At 40.2% G+C, this 23088-nt stretch overlaps 1 protein-coding gene across 2 annotated transcripts in view; it reads right to left on the bottom strand.

Moving 5' to 3' along the window:
* Positions 1–4775: 4775 nt before the first annotated feature.
* The window catches only part of LOC149838978 (protein ESSENTIAL FOR POTEXVIRUS ACCUMULATION 1-like), a 56161-nt gene continuing 37848 nt past the window's right edge, over positions 4776–23088 (bottom strand). For both annotated transcript variants that reach the window (XM_090006911.1, XM_090006912.1), the window contains 3 exons: positions 6475–6614; positions 6300–6359; positions 4776–5361 (listed from right to left, as the gene is read on the bottom strand). In XM_090006911.1, coding sequence (XP_089863037.1) covers positions 4973–5361; positions 6300–6359; positions 6475–6614 — 589 coding nt within the window. In that variant the 3' untranslated portion in view covers positions 4776–4972. The remainder of the gene's footprint in view (positions 5362–6299; positions 6360–6474; positions 6615–23088) is intronic.

Genomic DNA, 23088 nt, shown 5'->3' with positions numbered 1-23088 from the left:
TGTAACTGTGGAGGTGCTTTTAATCACATATCAACTCATCACTATTCTAGCAGAACAAGGCAAAAATGTGCTTATGGCCACAATAAAGCTTACCAGAGGAAGCATTTGTGGACAGTCTAGAGCAGCATCCGTAGGAAGAGACATGGGTGGTTATAGGTGATTGGAATACTACTAGAGATATTGGTAAACGGGAAAGATCCCAACTGGGGCACTAGGACTCGCAACAATTCAAAGATATGATTAGCCAGTAGGCCTCACAGAAGCTGAACACTCGGGCCCTCGCTTCACATGGCAGAATGGGCAACAAGGGATGTGCTTTCGTGCGGGTTGGTTGGATAGAACCTTGGTAAATGAATGATGGAAAGACACCTTCACTAATAGCATGTTTTGTATCTTGCCTCATACGATCTCAGACCACAACAATCTTCTTGAGCAACCAAGCCAAACACCAAGTGCAATCCTCCTTTAAATTTTTCAAATTCTGGTTCCTCTAAGAAGGGTGTGAAGAAATTGTGAAAACTTGCTGGAAAAAAAGAGTATGTGGATATCCAATGTACAGATTGGTATCAAAGCTAGAAGTAGTTAAAATAGAACTCAAAAAATAAAATAAGAAGAATATAGGCCACATTCCATCAAGAATTAAAACTATTGGGAAAGAATTAGAGAACTGACAAAAGGAATTGGAAGAGGGTTACAAGAGAAAAATCCAACAGAAATTGCTTCTTCAAGATGAGCTCTTAACCTTGTCAAATGGAAGAGGATTTGTGGAAGAAAAATCTAAATGCAGATGACTCAAGGAAGGGGACCGGCATTATTTTCATGCAATGGTCAATAAAAATATCATGAGGAATAACATCCCCTTGATTCTTAGGGAGGATGGGACAGAGACCAGAAACTAAGAAGATATCAAAAGATAGGCCGTCAATTATTTCAGTGTAATCTTCTCTAGGGAGGATATACAAGGAGTGGAACTTAAGGGTTACTCAGAACCAAGAGTGACTAGAGAGGAAATGAACACATGATGGTAAAGATAAGGATGGAGGAGATTCACCAGGCAATGTTTGAATTAGACCCTGACAGTGCTCCAAGGCCATATGGGTTGGGTTTTTTCTTTAAAAAATATTGGAACATTGTGCGAGGGGACCTAAGTAAGTCAATGGTGGATTTTGTCAAAAAAAGGCAAATGCTCGGAAGAATCAACATCACAAATATTGTTATATGATTTCAAAAGTGGAGGGGGCCAACAAGTTTAGTCCGTTTAAGCCCATGAGCTTATGCCATTTTGTTTACAAGGTGATAATGAAAATCATTGTTAATAGGATGGGAGGAGTGATAGAATCATCACCGCAAATCAGACGGCCTTCTTGAAGGGCAGATCCATCCAAGACAACATCCCCCTGGAACATGAATTGGTGGACATTATGGCTTCAAGAAAAAAGAAGTGCTTCATGTTTAAAACTGATTCGGTAAAGGTAAAGGCATATGATCAAATAGGATGGAAATTTCTAGAGAACACCCTCAAGGTGTTTGGCTTTGATGATAGATGGACAGAAGCCATAGTGTTAAGAGTAAGAACCCCCAAGTTTGGGGGTCATAATCAATGGGAAAACCAATGATCTCTTTCCAAGTAGGAGGGGCATAAGACAATGAGATCTCATGTCACCACACCTATTCTTACTAGTAATAGAGAGATTGACCTGATAAATGAATTATGTGAAAAAAGACTTTACAATCATGATCAAAAATTTGAGAAACCAAAAAAATGTTTTAAGTGTTGAAAAAAAACTAATTTTGAAAACACAAAATTATTTAATTTGCTCAAAACTTTATCTAAGTTTCCAACGCCTTTGACATCTAATAATGTACAATTGGCTGTAGAAACAAAAGATTTGAAAGAGTTGATGCTTTGTTCAGATAGAAAGAAGGCATTTGAAGTCATGTGAAACAAAGCACCCGAGTCAAGAATCCAAGAAGACATACTAAGAGGTGACGAGCCTACCGCACCGAAAGTGGATGAGGTAGATGAGTTATTCTTCATGAATTGTTGGAGAGATTATGTTAATTAAGTAATGAATTTTTTAAGGTCTCCATCTCTCTTTGACTCTTTATTGGCTTTGGACAATTTTTCTCCAACGAAAGTTATCTTTCTTTTAAGCTTGGAATAATCAGGTTTGACATGTCCTGGCTCATTACAAAAATGACACAATTTTTCTTGCCCCTCCATTGTTAGGCCTTCCAAAATGAGAAGGCTTATTTGTCTTCAAGTTATTTCCCATCTTGAAATGGTATGAACTTCATCAACCTCCTTGCTCATGGACAAACAATTCTCTTCTTGGCATAGTTCGGCAAAGCTTCATTTAGAGGAGATGGGGATGTCTTATATGAAGTAGAGATGTCCGAACTTGCTTGAATTTCAAATGAAGACCATGAAGGAAGAAAATGTCAGATATTAAGTTGATAGAGAAATTTAGAGCTAAGCTGGAATAATGGAATGCAAGCTATTAGCAATAGCAACAAGAATTGTGCTAATTAAGTCTGTGTTAAGCTCACTCTCTATATATTGGATGAGTTACTTTCGTCTCCCTCAAACAATCATCAATAAAATGGAGAGAATAATATGCAACTTCTTTTGAAACGATGGTGAGAATCTTAGACACACTCATCTCATGAGTTGGAACAAGTATGTAAGCCTAAAATGAAAGGGGGTTTTGAGATGAAAAAATCTAGAAGAGACCAATAGAGTCACACTGTCCAAATTAGCGTGGAAAATGTCACAATGAAGCCGCTCCATGGACCTCCATAGTGAATATTAAATACATGCAAAGGAATTCTTGTGAGTTCCTAAGAAAGTCTAAGCAGTGTGTCATGGAGGTATGAGAGTTGGAAGTGGATCAATGATTTTGCTGGAAGGGGTTTGATGGGTTGTTGGGGAAGGAAGACAAACAGAATTCCGGTTCGACCCTTGGATGAAGGACGGTCCCTCATTCAACAATTACCGACCAACTCCCAACACATCTTATATAACAACCTCTGTGGGATCCATATAAATGAAGCCGTTGACACAAACAACTCCTCGAGCATGAAAATTTGTGATCTCAGGGTTTAACTACCTCCGCCGATTGCGAGCAAGGTTGAAAAGCAAACTTGGCAACCAGGGGTTAGAGACGAGATCCTATGAAAATCGGTGGATGAGTTCTCTATGAGGAATGCTTGGGACCAAAGAGGGCAGAGAAAAAGTATCTTAAAGAAGGTCTGGCACAAAAAGGCTCGCACCAAAGCGGCCATTACTCTCTGACTAGCCATTGAAGGTAAGTTAACTTAAAACCAGCTAAAAAGGTTCGGCTTCCATATGCCAAGCAGATGCGCATTTTGCAAGAGACAAGGGAGATGAGGTCCACTTGTCCTGATGATGCCCGTGGGTAACTCGTGTGTGGAAATGGGTGGCCAATATATTCGGAAAGTATTGGAGACCAGGGACAAGTGTGAAGGGAGATTTAATAAGGTGGTCGGGAGAAGGTTCAAACAACAACAACAACAACAACAACAACAACTACGCCTTCATCCCAAAACAATTGGGGTCAGCGATATGAACCAAAAAAGAAATTCATTTTGGGTCTTCCACAAGAATCCTTTTCCTCCAATCATTTCTATCCAACGCCATGTCCTCGGGAGAAGGTTCAAAGAAAAAAAAAAAAAAAACTCAATCTAGCTGGGGAATCACCTTCCATGTCATGATGGAATGATTTGGGGAAAACGAAATGAGCTCATTTTCGAGCCCCCAAACAAAACTCGGATGCAGGCAATGCAAGATATCATTCACGTGGTAGGGGAGCATATAATGGCCATTCTCAAAACTGTCCTTGGTGGCTTCTAGATGGAGGAATTTTGCGGGCATGGGACCCACCTCTGACAGGATGGACAAAAATCAACATTAACAACATATATGGAGTATCGGGTTCACGGCCCGCAGTCGTGATGGGAGTATCATGAGAGCAGGGTGTTTCAAAAAGGAAAGATGGAAGACCATGAATGGAGGGATTGGATGGATGTCATTAGAGCGTCGGGCATTGTGGGGAAGATAATTATTTAGTCAGGTAGAGCGGACAAGGACAGTGAAGTTATGAGTTGTTTGGAAGGGAGGGGACCCACCAAGAATGTCCTTACCTCCCTTATTGATAAACTGTATAATTATGACAGATTACAGATAATTATGAACTGGTAGGGGTCGGACTAACCCCAGCTTGACTTGACTTATGTTATTTCTCGTCACTACAAGTTCCACGTACGTGGGAACATGACACCATAGTTAACAATAAACAAAATGGACATGAGGCGATGCGTGAAGCAGTAGTAGCAAGCCCGTGTTAAAAAGTAGCATGAAGCGATGGCGGGATACGGTTACGAAGAGATTATACAAGTGCATGAAAAAATGAAAAGGAAACACATAAAGCACTATGAAGCATGGGTAAAAGAAAATAAAAAATCACACGAACATAAATATAAAACACTATAAAAACAACATGCAAACTTGTTATAAAAAAAAAGTATAATTTTCTAATGAAAAGTGTAGGAAGTGAGTTGAAAGTGACAATAAATAAGAGGAAAACTTTACGCGAAAGCCGGTAACTATGTGACATACTGCTGGCATCACGTCCGTCCTAGCATCACTAGATCAAGTTAGTAGTTATACAGACACCACTAGCTCAAGCAAATAGCTTCCAGACCCACCTAGAAGCATTGCGACTAGCCACTTATAAGCGTTCCAATAAGACGGATATAGACAATTTGAATTCTTATAAGCAACATTGATCGGAAACTCACAAATTTTCCCCAAAATCGCTTGAACAAATAACTCAATGCTGCATTAATGTTTTCACTCTATAGAGAACAAAACGACCACCTAAAAAAAAGGAAAAACAAAGAGACATGTAGAAATGGTTCAGAAAATGTATTTACACTAATCCTGAACCCCCTAATCTTCGACAATCTGAATATCTCCCATCATGATACGATTGCTAACCACGTTGAAACCTAAAATGGAAGGACTCATAATTTTCTTACATTTCTTCGCCTTCTTCTTCCCTCCCTTCACAGATCCATCCAACCCAGGGCTTGGATCTGCATCACCTGCCAAACTCACCATACTGTTAGTATTTACATCTTCAAAGAAGGATCCAGCTTCCTTGTGGTCATTCCGGTTCCTAAATGCAATATCAATAACTTGAGGGGATAGCAGCTCCTTATAGTTGATGAACTTATCAATGAACACATGGTATGGATCAAGAGAACCAAGGTTTGCAATCAGAAGGGACCGAGCCTCTGAAGTAGACTGCTTCAAGCAAAATTCCAGAAAACTAGTATCTATTTATGGCATAAGTTAAAAGGGAAAAACAGACAAATAAAAACCATAGAAACTCACATCAATATTTGAACATATGATACTGTATATAACACCACAAATATGGAGTAGATACGTAGCGCTGTAGATATGGCACACACACACATACCTTATTCTGATATGCTATGTTGTTCTCATGTTTATATTTTTAAACAACAGAGCACATCTAATACCCTCACCCCCCACTGTCACCCGGGGAAAAAAACAATTAAATGACTTGAGGTTTTACTTTTGTAGCTTTAGGGTGTGTTTGATACGTGGGACACACCCGTGCAGGGACCAACCGGTCCCTGCCCGAGCACTGTCCGTTTGGTACACAGGGCACACGGCATTCAGAACAGGACAAAGTGTGTCCTGTGCAGACACTTTATAAAGCGTTGCACAGGACGCAGCAGTCGCACCCCCAGGGGTGTGATTGGCAAGTCCAGTACAAACGCCATGTGTTCTGCCCATGTGATGTTTGTCCTGCGATGCAAACACAGCCTTAATTTCTATCATTCAAGAATATACATCACCAGTTTTCCAGTTCTGTCTTTGTAGTAACACCTTTTTATCACAATCAAATTCACAAAACTATTTCTTTATTGTAAACCCATCTGCATATACATAAATATAGTTTTTGAAGTTTTTTCTTGCATTTTTAAACAAAAGCATCTTAACAAAGAAATCCCTTGGACTGCACAGGAGAGCTGCATGGGTTAATAGATCCTACTAAATATTGAAGTAGAAAAGCGATGAATGAGCAGGTCCCTTTTCAATGGAAGCAGGAACATAAGAGAGAGAGAGAGAAGTGCATTCAAGGTCATAAAAAATGTCATGTAGGAATTATAGAAAGAACTCATAACTAGGGACCCCAGAAAGAAAAGGAAATAGAAAAAGGGATTATTGAGTAAAAGGATACCCTTTGTACCAGTAAGCCTGAGTGATTCATTTTCACACCACTCCCTGAAGCCCATGGCCTCTGCAGAAACAGAGATAGAAAAGAAAAATGAAAAGAAAATAAGCAATATCAGATTTATTTTTGGCCCAGATAAATATGACTTTCTCTGTATGCATAGTCATTGACTCTTTCTTGCCTTTCAAAATTGACTGAGCAGAACCAGAAGTAGGTGATGACTGTAATGTGCTGCTGGAGGATTTCTGGCGATTCAATGACCCTGCAGGAGCTCCTTTGCTTTTTGATCCCCAGCTACTGGCAAGGACTGGAAACTCTGACCTGAAAATTCAAACAAGCATATCATCTATAATGCAAGTTTGATGTGATAGGGGCATAACATAAGGCAAACCATATATATATATATATGAGAACTGAACATATTAGGCCCACTTTTCTCGTTCTGCCCCATTAGGCCATATAGTTTAAGTGTTTTATGATAGATCTGAACCGTTAGATGTGTTTAGCACTATGTCACATGGGTGCGGGTGCGACACGGGTGCGGCGCAATTTTAAAAATTTTGGACACGGGGACTCGGCTATATATATATATATATATATATATATATATATCCTGTGTGCATATATGTGGATATTGTCCTCTAAAGTTTGGCACCAGCATGAGTGTTTTTATAAACTTTGCAAATTGTACTTTTGCCCTTGCAGAAAGGGGGGTCTGGGGCTTATGTTTAAGACTCATGCTATGTATATATTTTAAAAAAATATATATAAAAAAATCAATTTTTTTGTTTTTTATCATAAAAATAGACAAAATTAGACTCAATCAACGTTGACCGAGTCCAAAACAAGGACAGACTCAGCCTCGACTCGTTGACCAAGTCCGACTCGGCGTTGACCGAGTCCGGGCCGTGTCCGAAGCCGCACCCGTGTTGGGGCGTGTCGACTCGGGTGCGGCGCCTCCCTAGCCGAGTCTGTGTGACATAGGTTTAGCATGCTCGATTTAGTGGGAATCGACCCTCGGATCATGTTTTTTTGACGAAAAAATGTGATTTTATGAGCTAGGAAAAACTGATGCATTCATAGCCATTGATTTTGGATCACCGAAAAATCCTGTATACAGGTCGGATTCCGGTGATCCAAAAGCCGGTTCCCACTAAACAAAACCTATAGATCACTTCTATGGTGTTAGATGTGAGAAAAATCACAAACGCATACGATTTTTGAAGGGGCCTAATGGGTCAGAACGAGAAAAAGGGCAGCACCAGCGCATTATTATATATATAAGGCTTCTCTTTGATACTATGGTAGTACCATACTGTCCAGCTATCTAGAAGCCACATTGAATGTTTTATGGATCTTTCTGATCGCTGTAGATTTTTTTAATAAACATTGTGCCATATTAAAAGATTTTGATCTTTAGGTTTATAGAGGAACCTAAAAAGTAATGGCCTACAATTCACCAAAATTTCACCCCAAAAAGAAAACCATAACTATTACAACTAAAGCATGGTTTACGATAAACAAACCATGACAAACACACCTACAAGGCTGACTGAGTAAACATTACCTGCAACTTTGACTTAATACTGGATAACGGTACCATCAATAATACCAAAGATGATCCACGCACATGGTCAGCACATTAACATGTACTATCTAGTAGATCTCACCAGATTTAACATTTTTTTATATGCTTTGTGGACAAGCCATACAGATATATGTTTTAGATTGTGTTTCCCAGAAGTTTCAAAAGTCAACAGCCCACGATGCACCAAAATTTCATGATAAAAAGAAACAGACTTTTACATCAAAACTTGATCCAATATACAGCTATGGAGTCAGACTGGGAAAATATAGCTTGCACCTATGATTCTCCACTATATACATGGTAGAAATGGCTTGACCACTTTTATATGATTAGAAGCAGAAATTTTAATTCTGTGAACATACATCCATCAAACCAGTAAGTATGCATGTTTATGAGTGCAATTTACACATAAGTTAGAAGTCCAAAACTAGGTTTTGACTTGAAGCCATTGGAACAAAGAAAAATTGAATATTTGCATTTTATTACTTTTGAAGTCAATTTATGTTGTTGATGCATGTAAAATCATGGAGTTTACATTTTAAATAAAAGCTTGTGATATCCCAAAAGAAATACAAGGCTTTATGGTGGCTATTCATGTCCCAGGAATATAAAATAGTACCCCTTAGTAGAAGGGGATTGCTTTCAAAGATACAGTATGTGATCTCATGAAATAAGATGATAATGATTTCCAGTTGTTGATGATAAAAAATTATATAAATGCATGACAGAAAGATATCTGACACAAATAAAGCAGACTCAATACCAACTGAAATGCAAAATGGTTCTGTAAGAAAAAGAAAGATAACACAACGTGATAGATTAATAGAACAATAAAAATAAAGACATCCAAGCTGGAGAGATTACGCTTTTAACATGGAAATTCCCTAAGAGAAAAGAAAAGAAGAATTACATGAACTTCAACATCCTCATACACAGCAATGAGACTGAGGTTCCAAATAATAGAATTTTCAAATGACTCAAAACTTCCAACATGTTGAATTGGCTAACGATCCTTTTCAGCAACTGTCGCAATTACATTAAATGATGAAAACTGTGCCTGATATGAGAGGGGGGGGGGGGGGGGGGGGGAGCAAGACAAAAACGGCATCCAATTTCTGGATACACTTGAGGACATGCAAAGCCGCATGCTTTCCCATGAGAACGAAGGATCCATTGTCCTCAACGATATTCAGCATTTCAGGAATGTCAACAATGGATATGATACAAAATTTCTTATAGCAAGAATAACGGAATAACCTAGAGGACAAACACCATTAAAGTACAACCAAGATGTCTGATATCTTTCAGAAGAAAGCCAAAAGAATATCGAAATTGATTAGCAGGCCCCGAGTCCTCTTACACTTCCACTTCCAAATGGAATTAAAGTGAATTTTGAGAAGGCCATTTTTGTCACGGGCCAATTTCCTTCAATAGGCCAGTGCGGCACGACGGTCCTTCCTTACCGCCGCAAGCCTAACTTGTCAGCTCGCTTGCCAATCGTGGAAGCTTGTAATCAAAGTACAAGAGAGAATAGAGAGAGAAGAATTGCAATCACAAGAAGCAATCACGAGGGTGAACAAAAGAAAGCTCAACGCATTTAATTCATTCACAATTTTGCCCGCAAGCTATTTCAGTTCAAGTATACGGGCTGCCCCTTCGGGGTATTGATTCACCAGAACCGGGCAGCTTACATCAAACTCAACAAAAGCAAAACAGACTCTAAGCACAACTTTACAATGTAAGTCGCAAGGGAACATGTTCCCCTTTTCAAATCATGCATCGTCCTCGACACCATCGGTTTCATGATAAACCCTAACTTCAGCCGGGTAGCGGCTGTTCATTTGGAATGCAGGCTCTCACGTTGGTTCCGTTGGTTCCGTTGTTTCCTCCCACTACACTAGGTATTTTTTCACTTCGCCCAAGTAGTTGACCTTGTGACGAAGGATCTTACTGAGGTACTTCTCGGCCCGTTGTGCTGCCGAGGCCCTCTGCATGATGAGAGCACGTTGTGGCAGGCTGCATTCCAGATCTCCATCGTCTGAATGAAACTGTTTGAGGTTGCACACGTGGAACACCGGATGCACCTTGAAGTCTGGGGGCAACTTCAACTTGTACGCCAGCTTGCCCACCTTCTTTGTGGTGGTGAAGGGTCCTTCATACTTTCTGAGCAGTTCGTGGTGCCGCCCGCGGAAGATGCTTGTGCGACCTGGATATAACTTCACCAACACTTGGTCCCCAACTTGGAACCCAACGGGCCGACGATGCTTATCCACCCACTTCTTCATTCTCTTTACCGTCTTGTGTAAGAATGCCTTCGTCAACTCATTCTCCTTGTGTCAGTCGCGAACAAACTGATAGGCAAAGGATGGCCTTCCCTTTTCTTGTGTGGTAAGAGTGTGTGAGGTCAGTGGTTGTTGCCCCGTGGCTATCTCAAACGGGTCGTGGCCTGAAGACTCGCTCTTTTGCATATTATAACAAAATTGTGCCACGTCAAAGAGTTTCACCCAATTTTTTTTATTGGTACTAACAAAGTACCTAAGGTACTCCCCAAGTATCTCATTGATACGCTCTGTCTGCCCATCTGTCTGCGGATGGAAGCTTGTTAAAAATAGCAAATCAGAGCCAAGTAGCTGAAATACTTCACGCAAGAACTTGCTCGTGAAACGAGCATCGTGATCACTCACAATTATCTTTGGTATGCCCCAATGCTTCACCACATGCTTTACAAACAACTTTGCAGGGCACTCCTTAGAAACTGAGGTGAAGGTGACATACTTTGAGAAACAATCCACAACAACCAAAATAGAACTGAGGCCCTCTACCTTTGGCAGACTAACAATGAAATCTATGGAGATGCTATCCCAAGGACGTTCTGAAATTGGTAGAGGCTCAAAGAGACCGACAACCTTCGGGTTTGTCCCCTTATCTTGCTGGCAGATGGGGCATGTCTGCACATACCCCTCAATGTTGTCCCTCATCTTCGGCCAATAGTAGCCGCGCTCAAGGAGTGCTAAGGTCCGCTCCTGACCAGGATGGTCGGCCCATAGTATATCATGGCACTGCTTAAGCAATTCTCGACGGAGACTTCCCCACCGCGGCATGAAGACGCGTCCCCCTTTTGTCACGAGGAGGTCATCCTGTAGCCAAAATCGCTGAGTCTTTCCTACCTGCGCCAGAGAGACAAGGTGTTGCGTTGTCGGATCTTGTTGCGTACCTTCACGGATGCAGCTCAGCAATACGCCCTCTAAATGCACTTCAAAAGGCTCCGTGCGCGCAGCTGCAAGTTCAGTCCTGCGGCTCAGGGCATCCGCAACATCGTTGGTCTTTCCAACCTTGTACTCCAAGACAAAGTCGAACTCAGCCAAAAACATCTATCATTGAACTTGTTTAGGCGTCACCTTCTTTTGTGTCTGAAAATAGCTTGTGGTCACATTGTCCGTCTTGACGACGAACTCGGCACCCAAGAGGTAGTGCCGCCGGGTCATGAGGCAATACACGATGGCGGTCATCTTACGTTCATGCATCATGTAATGCCTCTCTGCATCTTTCAGCTTACGACTCTCATATGTAATCAGATGACCCTCCTGCATAATAACTCCGCCAATGGCAATGTCTGAGGCGTCTATGTGGACCTCAAAGGGTTTTGAGTGATCAGGCAGTCGCAACACTGGCTCCCTCACTAAGGTTTTCTTCAAGCCATTAAAGGCATTTTGGCACGCTTCTGTCCAGAGCCATACCCGATTCTTCTTTAACAAATCTGTGAGGGGCGCAGCAATGAGGGAATAGCCTTCGATGAAACGCTGATAGTAGTTTGCCAAACAAAGAAATAACCACAACTCTAGCACTTTGCTTGGTGGAACCCATTCCTGGATGACCTTTATCTTCTGCCCATCCATACGTAGCACACCACGCCCTACAACGTGGCCAAGGAAGCTGATTTCCTCCTGCCCGAAGAGACACTTCTCTCATTTGACACAGAGGTCATTCTCCTTCAGCACCTGAAACACTGTTCGCAAGTGCCCGGCATGTTCCTCCATGTTGTTGTTGTAGATCATGATATCATCCAGGAAGACTACCACGAACTTGTCTAAGTAAGGGTAGAAGATTTGGTTCATTAAAGTCGTGAACGTGGTTGAAGCATTTGTCAACCCGAATGGTATTACTAAGAATTCGTAAGCACCATAACGGGTGACGCAAGTTGTCTTTGGCTCATCACCTTCAGCAATCCTCACCTGCCAGTAACCCGATCGCAGATCTAGTTTGGAAAAGATACGAGCACTGTCTATTTGATCGAATAAGTCCGCTATCAGTGGCAATGGGTACTTGTTATTCACTGTGACCTTGTTCAAAGCACGGTAATTCACACATAACCGTTTGGAGCCATCATGTTTCATCTGAAATAGGACCGGGATGCCAAATGAGGCTTTCGATGGACGAACGATGCCTGCGTCCAACATCTCGTCTAGCTACCTGCGCAGCTCTTTCAGTTCAGTTGGCCCCATATGGTATGAAACCATTGCGAGAGGCTTCGCTCCCAAGGTCAACTCAATCTTATGGTCGACCTCACGTCTTGGCGGAAGACGCTTCGACAATTTCGGAGGCATCACCCCCCGAAACTCCTCCAACAGTGGGGCTAGGGCCGGTGGCACTGCTGCTTGCACCTTCCCTTCTTCTGCGCACACAACAACTAAGAATGTCTGCTCCCCATGCTTGACACCCTTCTTCAACTGTATCGTCGATAACATTGAAGACTTGCCTTTCTGCGTAAGGCACTACACTATGTGGGACAGGTTTGGCCCCATAATCGTCAACGTGTTAAACTTTGGCAGCATCATAACATTCTGGCTTCGCAGAAACTCCATACCGAAAATCATCTTAAAATCGTCCAGGGGCACCACAGAAAAGTTGGTTCTACCAGCCCAACTCCCCACTTGGATAGCCACATCTCTTTCTTCACCAAGGATGGGCTTGGCCTCAGAGTTCACTGTTTTGATGGTCCTCTGCTTTGGCCCGGGCTTCAAGCCCAACCGCTCTGCCTCTTTCTGCGAGACAAATTTGTGTGCGGCCCCGGAGTCTATCATAGCTAAAGTGTACTTTCTATTCGTAATGACTTCGAGATACATTAGTTCTTTGCTAACATGCATGTTCTCAACTGCGCAACTTCTAGCTGCATTGATCGACCGCATGGCTCCCATCCGCGGTTGCATAGTCTCAGTATCGCTGCATTTTGCCTGCACAGCATTGGCATGCCTGTCATCCTTCACGAGGCGCTTTGGGCACTGCCTAGCGATATGCCTATCTTCACAGAACCAGCATGTCACAACCACACCCTTATTGTTGTTGTTATACTTTGGGTAGTTTTGTTTCTTGCCGGATTGATGGCGTGTCGACGCCTCACTTTTGTTGTCGTGTCACTCGTCCTTCTTGCTTTTGTGGTTAGGCTTCTTTCCGACTTTGGTTGATGGAGTGAAAGGTTGGCGCTGAGTGTCAACTAAGCGCTCGACCGCCACATATGCATCTTCCAAAATACGAGGGTTGTTCATTTTCACTTTAGAATGTGCCCATGGCTGAAGTCCCACAATGAACCAATTGAGCTTGTCTTCTAGCATGTTAGGCACCTCCAGCATAAGCTTCTGAAACGTTCTGACAGTCTTGCAACGAACCAGTATGTTTAAGCTCACCAACCATCTGGTACGCCTGTCTCTGCGCATTCTTCGACATGAAGTAGTTGTGCAACTCTATTTTGAAGTCGTCAAAGGTGTCTATCACACATTGACCCCTCTTCATATCACTGCGCTTCCGCCTCCACCAAGCGATAGCATCTCCATCGAGTAGAGTTGTTGCAGCTTTAATCCTAAGATCTTCAACGATCACATTCTGAATATCCAAGTAGTCTTCTACTTGGAACAAGAAATTTTCAATGGCTTTGCTGTCACGAGAACCGTTGAATTTTGTGGGTCTTGGCACATCAATCCTTAATGGCCTCTCACAATTTCCGCCATTCAGGGTCACCGTCCATTGTAATGTGTGGTTCTTCAACTGAAACTCCCCTACTTCAGTCTGCAAGTCGATCACTGTTGTCGTCAACGAAGTGACCTATTCCACCAATAAGATCACTTGCTCTTACAGGCTCACCACCACATCATTCAGTCCACCGAATGATTCAACTGCACGGAAAATCGCTTCTTCATGCGAAGTCACATATTCCACCAACCTGTTGACAGTTGCAGACATCTCCTCTTGGCCCCGAGGTAAACTCATCTCCTCAGCTTCGGCAACTGCATTGCCTTTGGTGTTGTGCAAGTTTTGATAAGGCGCCACGATGTCTTGCTCACAAATCGCAGTCTGTCGGCGTGTCTGTCGACACCGACTCCGGAGTCCCTTCCCCAGCACGAGAACGGGCTCTGATACCACTTGTCACGGGCCTATTTTCTTCAATAGGCCAGCGCGACGCGACGATCCTTCCTTACCGTCGCAAGCTTACTTGTCAGCTCGCTTGCCAGTCGCGAAAGCTTGTAATCAGAGTGCAAGAGCAAGAGAATAGAGAGAGAAGAATTGCAATCACAAGAAGCAATCACAACGAGGGTGAACAAAAGAAAGCTCAACGCATTTAATTCATTCACAATTTTGCCTGCAGGCTATTATAATTCAAGTATACGGGCTGCCCCTTCGGGGTATTGATTCACCTGAACCAGGCAGCCTACGTCAGACTCAACAAAAGCAAAACAGACTCTAAGCGCAACTTTACAATATAAGTCGCAAGGGAACAAAAATTCATTCAGCATGCATACTAATACAACTATAATTTGTAACTTCAACTGAGAGCAAAGTTCCGTGATTGCAGTAACACTTTTAAGTTATGCAGCTATGATCACTGCAATTGAATTGCAACAGCTTTCAGTGATATCCCACCACATGCTTATTAATTGTCTTTATAAAGTGCTTATCTGTGTCAGGCATTAAGCACAAACTTTCTGTAAGAAAGAGAGGATTTATTGCACAAAAACTTACCAAAGTGAAACTTGTACATGATCAGTTGGATGCTACTAGACGTGGGATTAGAAATGGGAACAAGCCAATATTCTGAAAAAGGAATGATATGCAACCACCTATGGCTTGCCCCTTCCTGTTATGACACAAATCTCTCTATCTAAAATATAAAGCAAAAGCACATGCTAGTTCAAAGTTTGATGCAGATATATTGTTTTCAAAGAAGCCATGAAAGTATAGAAGCTAGAGTGGAAGGTCGGATTTGAAAAAAAAAAGGAAATTTTCAAAAAAGCACCTAAGTTAAGACTTATGAGTGATAATAAAAAAAGCACCTATATTTTTGAGATTTTTAAAATCACACCTAAAGATTTTGTTGGTTAATTAAAAAAGTCTAGTGTCTTCAACCGTTCAACCTATGGTTGAATACATAGTTGGCAAACCCATGACTCGGGTCGCCCGACCCTTGACTCGCGGGTCGACTCAGTAACTCAGACTGGTTAGGACCAATTTTTTGTTTAGTATTTTTTTAAATAATACTTTAAATATTGTCGCGAGCCTTGCAGAGAGAGAGAGAGAGAGAGAGAGCATTGGCTCGCCTCTCAATGCTGAATCAGACAATTCAAGTTAGTTTCAAGCCAGCCGGTTCTGACCTGATTCACCGGGACGAACTGGTAGCGTATTGGTTCTTTACAAGATGAACCGACATGTCTACCGGTTTGTTCCGCAATGAACCGGATTTAATCTCCTCTGAGAGGCTCTCTCTCTCTCTCTCTCTCTCTCTCTCTCTCTCTCTCTCTCTCTCTCTCTCTCTCTCTCTCTCTCTCTGCGAGGCTCGCCTCTAACAAAGAGCATCGGATCACCTCTCAGAGGAGATTAATGACTTATTTTTTATGTTTTTGTATTCTTTGTGTATGCCCATTAGTGCCTCTTGTGTTTAGTCCCTTTATGGACTTGTGTTTGTGAACATTTAGGCTTCTTATAGCCATTGTATGCAGTTGAATACTTGTATATTGCCTTTGGCATTTGCATTGTCCCTAGTAGAACTTGTTCATGCGTTTGTGTTCATTATGATTTGCTTTTCACTATATTTCGGTACATGGTATCAGAGCCAAGGAAATTTTCTTGGTATTTTATCTTTTTGGGCTCGTCGAGTTGACCCAATGACTCAGTTGACTCGGCCTACATTGCCCAGTCACCGGGTCAAAAAACATGTTGAACTCGTTTTTTACAAAACCCGGCCGAGTCATGGGCTGACTCGGCCGAGTCATGGGCAAGTCATGCATATATATATATATATATATATTGGTAAAATACTACAAAATATATAGTATATACATATATTTACATATTTTATATAAAATATAAAGTTAAAATGACCTGATCGAGTCACCGAGTTAACCCGGCTGAGTCACAAGTCATTCAAGGACGAGTCGAGTGATGAGTCACCGGGTTTTAAAACATTGTCTTTGGGTTTTGGGACGCTTTGGTTCAAATTCGTTCTTCGTGAAGAAATTATGATCGATGTATGGCTTGGATTTAAGAGAGATCTTGACTCGATATGTATTTGAAACATTTAAATATATACGGTTATTTTTACTTGAGTTGTTTATCTCATGCATTATGCATGAGAAAACACTCATTTTTTTATCTTTGAAAAACTATGTTATTTTTTAAAAGGCTCTTTTTAAAATTTTCTTGTTTGATGAATATTAACTAGCAAATGATTGAGTTTTTTGAATTCTCTTGCGGGATATGGAGATATTTGTTAAAAACTTTAAAATGTTTTTCAAATTTATTGTTGGATTTAATTGCATTCATATTTGTGCTAATTTAAAAAAAAATAGTAAATATTTTCACAAGGCTTATATTATTTTGTGAAATAATATTTATGCATCCGTGTTCTTCTATGAGATCTAGTTTGAATCTTAGATGCTCTATTTGAACACTTTGTGGTTATAAATGTCAAAACATGTCCTTATGTATGACTTCAAATTCATGTCTTTTTGTTTTGAGGGTTGTGAGTAGGGGTGGCAATCGGGTCGGGTTGGCGAGTCAGCATACCTCAACACGAACCCGACCCATTTATTAAACGGGTCGGTTGTGGCAAACACAAACCCGACCCGACACGATTAACCTGTTTAATAAACGGGTCGGGTAAACGGGTTGGCGGGTCGGGTTCGGGTAAACGGGTTGACCCCCCCCCCCCCCCCCCCCCGCCTAACCCGTTTATTAAACGGGTTGGCGGGTTGGCATACCCCTAACACGAACCCGACCCGTTTAATAAACGGGTTAGGCGGGTCGACCCGTTTACGACACGAACCCGTTTAAGCCAAACCCGAACCCGGCTAAGAAGCGGGTTAGCGGGTCGTGTCAGATTTTGCCACCCCTAGTTGTGAGCTTTTGTTGAGGCTAATCCTTGAGAGCATGGCTTAGAATCTTGTGGAATTTCTATGGATGCATATTGCATACTTTTAAATTATCTTTTGTGTAAAGTTCTTAGTAGCCTTATTTGATAATATATATTATTATAAGTTTTTTTTGTATATGCATGAGAATATTTTCATGCGTGAGCACTTCATAAGATTTCGATATGCTCTCTTTCATATTGTTACCTTGGTTAGATTTGTCATACATGCTCCTGTATTGTATCTTGATATGCATTAGATCTATAGGATCATATTGTTTTTTGGATATTATAATGTTTTTCTTTATACATGTTTTGTTCGCTTGGCCCTTTAATGGCCTTTGTAATTGTACCCATTTGTGGCTTGTGTTCTTGTCTCTTGGAAAGTATTTATTATGAGTGCACTTATTGCACTTGAATGAATTGTGTCCTAGGTGCTTAGTGTATAATAATCATTAATAAAGATATTTATTAAAAAAGTTTTTTTTGTGAGGGCTCTCTTTGTAGACCTTAATGTGATTGGTGTCTTGTGATTGTATTATTTCTTGGACTTGTGGCTCTTTAGTGAACATTATCTTACAAGTTTTTTACATTGTGTTACCTCACATGGAATTTAAGTATTATGCTTTTTGCATAGTTGGTATTAATAAAATATTAATTTATGAATTATGAGAGCCTTATTTGTGTATGCCCTTTGTGGGTGTTGTAAGTGTTCCCTTTGTGGTTCACTTTTATACTTGTCTATTTTGTATCTATTAGTAGACATGCTTGTTCGAAATTGAAGACTCTCATTGGCAGACATTTTATCTTGTCATATGATTGCATGTAGTGCATGTTTTTACTAAAACTTGTTTGAGGATTCAAACTCCTGTTACTTCTCTTGATTTGAAACTATTGTCAAATCGATTATTGTTTCCTTGGAATGTGTCTTTCAAGGTTTTCCTATAGTCCATCACTTTTCTATTCGATACATGCATTATTATTATTTGGCCTTTTCGAGGTGAGTTATGTGCACTTTGGTATTGTGGAACCAAAGATGATTGTTTGGGTGAGTTATGTGTGCACCCCTATTTTTCTGTGAGTTTATGAGTGTTGTGTTGGTGTTTGTTTTGGCTCTGAGAGACGTTTTGCTCGTATCAATCGTTATTAGTGATGACCCTATTGTTATTTGTTGGTGACCATATTGGTCCTTATTGATTAAATCTCATATTATTGCAAAATTTATTGCTTTGATTTGAATATTTTTTCAAATCTTATTGCTTATCGACATCAATTTGTCTTTATTACAGTATTTTTGTCTATCTTGTTTTCTTCACTCTTTCCTCTTATTTGAGTAATTTTTCTTTGGATAAAAGATTTTGTTTTATTTGTGTGGTGTGTTATGTGCACCCAATAAAACTGATATTATTGTTTGCAATTTTACAACCATTTATGGGAGGGATGTGCACCTCTTGTGGTTGTAGCTGGCAGTTATTGTCAGTTTAGATAGTTGGTATTGTTGGTGCATGGTGTAACGCCTCGGATTTCCAAAATAAAACTTTGACCAAAATTTTATGAAATTCTTTTTTTTTATTCTTTGCATCGAAATTTAGAAAAGGTTTTAGCAGCGAAAATATATGATAGTTAGTCGTCGGTTTTAGAAGATATAGAGCAAGTCACAGGTACATGGTCAATCACTCATTGTCCACCAAAATATTTCATCTAAGCAAACCAAAACGAGTTATTTATTACAAACAATACTACTTGGTAAGGCAGTACTAGATAAAACTGGGTTTGTAAACGAAATGTCCAACACAGTCTAGAGAAACTCTGAATCTTGATGTTGCCCTGCTCCGTATCGCCCATAAAACAGGGTCAGAACCATTTCTGGTCTGGTAGAAAAATATTTCAATTCTAACAAGTACAATATTTTGAAGACATGAAAAGTCACCTCAGGATCGCAGTTGAAAACATTGTAACTCAAGTCTCCACGACTTAACGTATCGTTATTCCATGAATCAAAGCAGAAGCTCATCGAGCTTAGCTTAGCCATGCAAATACAATTTGGGTCCCTTACCTGGTCGGTCCAACAGTGTAACAATATGAATACCTTACACAAGGTGATACATAAGTAACACTAATGCATATTCATTCATTCATTGTTGCACCTATAGCTAATGTATTGTTTCGATATTATCCGTTCACCCCCTGGTAAGCGAAAGAAGCTTAACTTCGGCATCAAACGAAGCTATCTAGGTGTTTATTATGCTATCTATTTTTGTATGTCCAGAGGCCTGAGTGACTCTATCCATGGTGGGGCGACAATTTTCATACCGGGATAAGCCTCATTAGGTCATTTCGGATGCATCCTTCTATTGCAGTAGAAGGATTAAATCCCTAGATCTTAAGGATAACCCGGTCTCCTAACCTTCGAGTGACCAGGAGACCAACTAAACTTTTTGGTTCATAATATAATGTGTCACTCGAGGTGGTATCATTGTCTGCCTCAATGAGCATAAAATCCTAAAGGGGTTCGACGGCAAAATCTTTCTTATTAGGACGTTGAGTGCCACATAGGCAATCACGAAGAAAATATGAACCCAACCCCAATCAGTTTTTTGAAGCACGGGCTGGTTCCTGTGTGGTCAAGGACTACCTTTATGTTTTGTTTATATGCATGCAAACATCGCTCTTGGCATATACGACTTTCATGAGCGCTTAACTCCTTGCGGGTGGATAACCAAGTCTAGCACAATGGCACTCACGAGTGTTATTGTTGTTGTTAAAATGTAAAACTGTACATATATGTATATATAATAATATTATATTATTATATATATATAAATACATTTTTAATTTCTTTCTTTTCTGTATTTTTTTTCCTTTATTTTTATTTTTTGTCTTTATGTCATCTAGTTCAGTTTGAACTAGAATGACTGTTGCTAGTCAAGTCCTGTCCAGACTTGACTAGCAATAGAGCTGTTGGACTGACACATTCCAACAGCTCTAAATAGAGCTGTTGGACTGTGCCCAACAGCTCTATTGAGTCCTCTTTCAGCTGTGTATATAAAGGGGTGCAGCCCCTCTTGTATTTTACCCCAATGCTTCTTAAGCAATTGGTTTTTCATATCAATAAAGAATACATTTTTATTTTTATTTTGTTTTCAGTTATACCCTTTTTAAGGGTTATGCTTTAGTGTCATTCTTGACACTTGCTCTTGTTAATCAAAGCACGTGTTTCGAAGATCCCCATTTCATTTCATGGTATCAAAGCCGCGGAAGTACTAAATCTTGAGGAAAAGCTGCCTCGGTTTCCGTGCCCGTTTGCAAAAGTGTTCGCCACTTGAAGAGAAGTGTTTTATCACTTCATTGGAGAAGATTTCACATCTTGTTGTATTGTTTTTTTTTTTTCTTTCTCATTTTCCTTCTTGTTTCTCTTCTATCCCTATTCTTTCTCTCCTTGTAATCGATGGATGACAATGATAAAGTCACCATCATGCCTATGAAACTAAGCGATACGAACTATGTAACATGGGCTTCAATCATGAAGCACCATATATGGGGAAAAGGCTTATGGGGGATTGTGGATGGTTCCGATTCGGAACCTAAGCTATCTCTTACTAAAAAGGAGGGAGATAAAGAGGTCCCTCTATCGGAAGAAGAGAAAATCAAGGCTATTGCCTCATACGAGAAGAAATGGAAAGAATGGAGAATATCTCATGCGAAGATAATGTCATGGCTTATCAATAGCGTTGACATTAAAAAATGCTCAAGTCTTGCCAAATTTGATCATGCCGATAAGGCATAGAAATACCTTAAGAATATGTATTCCCTTAAAGATATTGCACACGTGTGCAACCTCCAAGAAAAAGTTCGAATGATGACACAAGGAGACAAAACTATTCGTGAATATTACAATGGGTTGTCCGAACTTTGGGAAGAACTTTCCCTTTTAGAACCAAAGTGGCATTGTGCCGAAGACATCGAGCTTCGTCAGAAACAACTCGATGCTGAACATTTTTACCAGTTTATCACTAGATTAAGGCCGGAATTTGAAACTACTAAATCGGCCCTACTTCATCGGGGAAAAATTCCTTCTATTGTTGAAACTATTGAAGAGTTAACAATGGAAGAAAATCGTCTCCGGAAAGGTTCTTTAAAAATTGAAGATGATTCCGTTTTAGCCGTGTCTAGACCAGGGAATCATGTTCAATCATATAGGCCTCCTCACTTTAACCGACAAAATGGTGACTATGATAAGAAGAAAGTTATTTGTCATCACTGTCATGAACCGGGACACTACAGGCCACAATGTCCCAAACTTAAGGAGCTGAGAGAAAAAAGAGCTGCAATTGCTGGATCGGAGCCTAAAGATCAGGATGCACCAGTTTCCCTGGCCCAACTAATGGAGATTCTTCAGCCTCTCATCAAAGGTGCCTCTTCCTCATCTGAAGCTTCAACCGGCGCAGCAGCCTCATCTTTTTCTGATTTAGGTAAAATTTCTTGGCTTCTTGACTCTGGTGCATCTTTTCATATGACCCCAAATAATCAAAGTCTATCCAAATGTGTTAAAAATAAAACAAGTGTGTCAAAGGTCTTTACTGCTGATGGGACTTCTCTTGAAATAGAAGGAATAGGAAATTTTGAAAAAATTTATAAAACAAAAAATTTTTTTATTCCAGAAATTAGACATGTTCCCAAATTAAATTTAAATCTTTTATCTGTATCTCAAATTTCTGATTATGGGTGTAATATTTCTTTTTCTTCTCATGGTTGTTGGGTACAGGATCGCCAGTCAGGCAAGCTGATTGGGGAAGGCCATAGAGAAGGAGGACTCTATTACATGGATTTTTTGGAAATGCCGAAGAAAGTTTTTTGTTATAATATTCAAAAAATAGAGTTGGAACTGTGGCATAAGAGACTTGGTCACCCACATATAGCCAAAATCCAACATTTTCCAAATCTAGGAAAATTTTGTAACTCTGAATCATTTGATTGTAAAGATTGTATTCTCGGCAAAATGAAAAGATTACCATTTCAGAACAGAACCTTTTTCTCTTCAAGACCACTTGAATTAATACACTCGGATGTTTGGGGTCCTGCACCAGTAATTTCTAAAGGAGGATTTGTTTACTATGTTATTTTTGTCGATGATTTCTCCCGACATACGTGGATGTACTTTCTCAAACATAAGTCTGAAGTATTTTCATACTTTCAAACTTTTCATAATATGGTTAAAAACAAATTTCAAAATGATATTACTATTTTTCGCACAGATTCAGGGGGAGAGTTTTTATCCACAGATTTTCAAAATTATCTTAAATTGCATGACATCACACATCAAAGATCTTGTCCTTATACACCTCAACAAAATGGACTGGCAGAACGAAAACATCGCCATATTATAGAAACCACTAGAACTTTATTAATAGCAAATCAAGTCCCTAAAGACTTTTGGGCAGAAGCTGCCTTAACTGCCACCTATCTCATTAATAGGATGCCATCTTCTTCGTTACAAAATATCACTCCCATTGAAAAACTTATGAACATTTCTCCAGACTACTCTAGATTAAGAATATTTGGGTGCAAATGTTTCATATTTACTAACAAAAATGATAAACTTTCCCCTCGTGCGATTCCCTGTGCCTTTTTAGGATATGCTGAAAACCAGAAAGGTTATAGATGTTTTGACTTCAAAAATAATAAACTATATGTGTCTAGAAATGTTTTCTTTCTTGAAAAGGAGAGCTTCTTTGATTTTAGAAAATTAAAAGACGTCACTGAGTACTCCTTTTTGCTAGATCTAACATCAACATCTGATGAATATGACCTTG

This window comes from Nuphar pumila, chromosome 5, assembly GCF_984573655.1.
Source record: "Nuphar pumila chromosome 5, dmNupPumi1.hap1.1, whole genome shotgun sequence".
NCBI classification, from domain to species: domain Eukaryota; kingdom Viridiplantae; phylum Streptophyta; class Magnoliopsida; order Nymphaeales; family Nymphaeaceae; genus Nuphar; species Nuphar pumila.
Note: the sequence above shows the minus strand (reverse complement) of the source record. Positions and strands in the feature narration are given on the sequence as shown.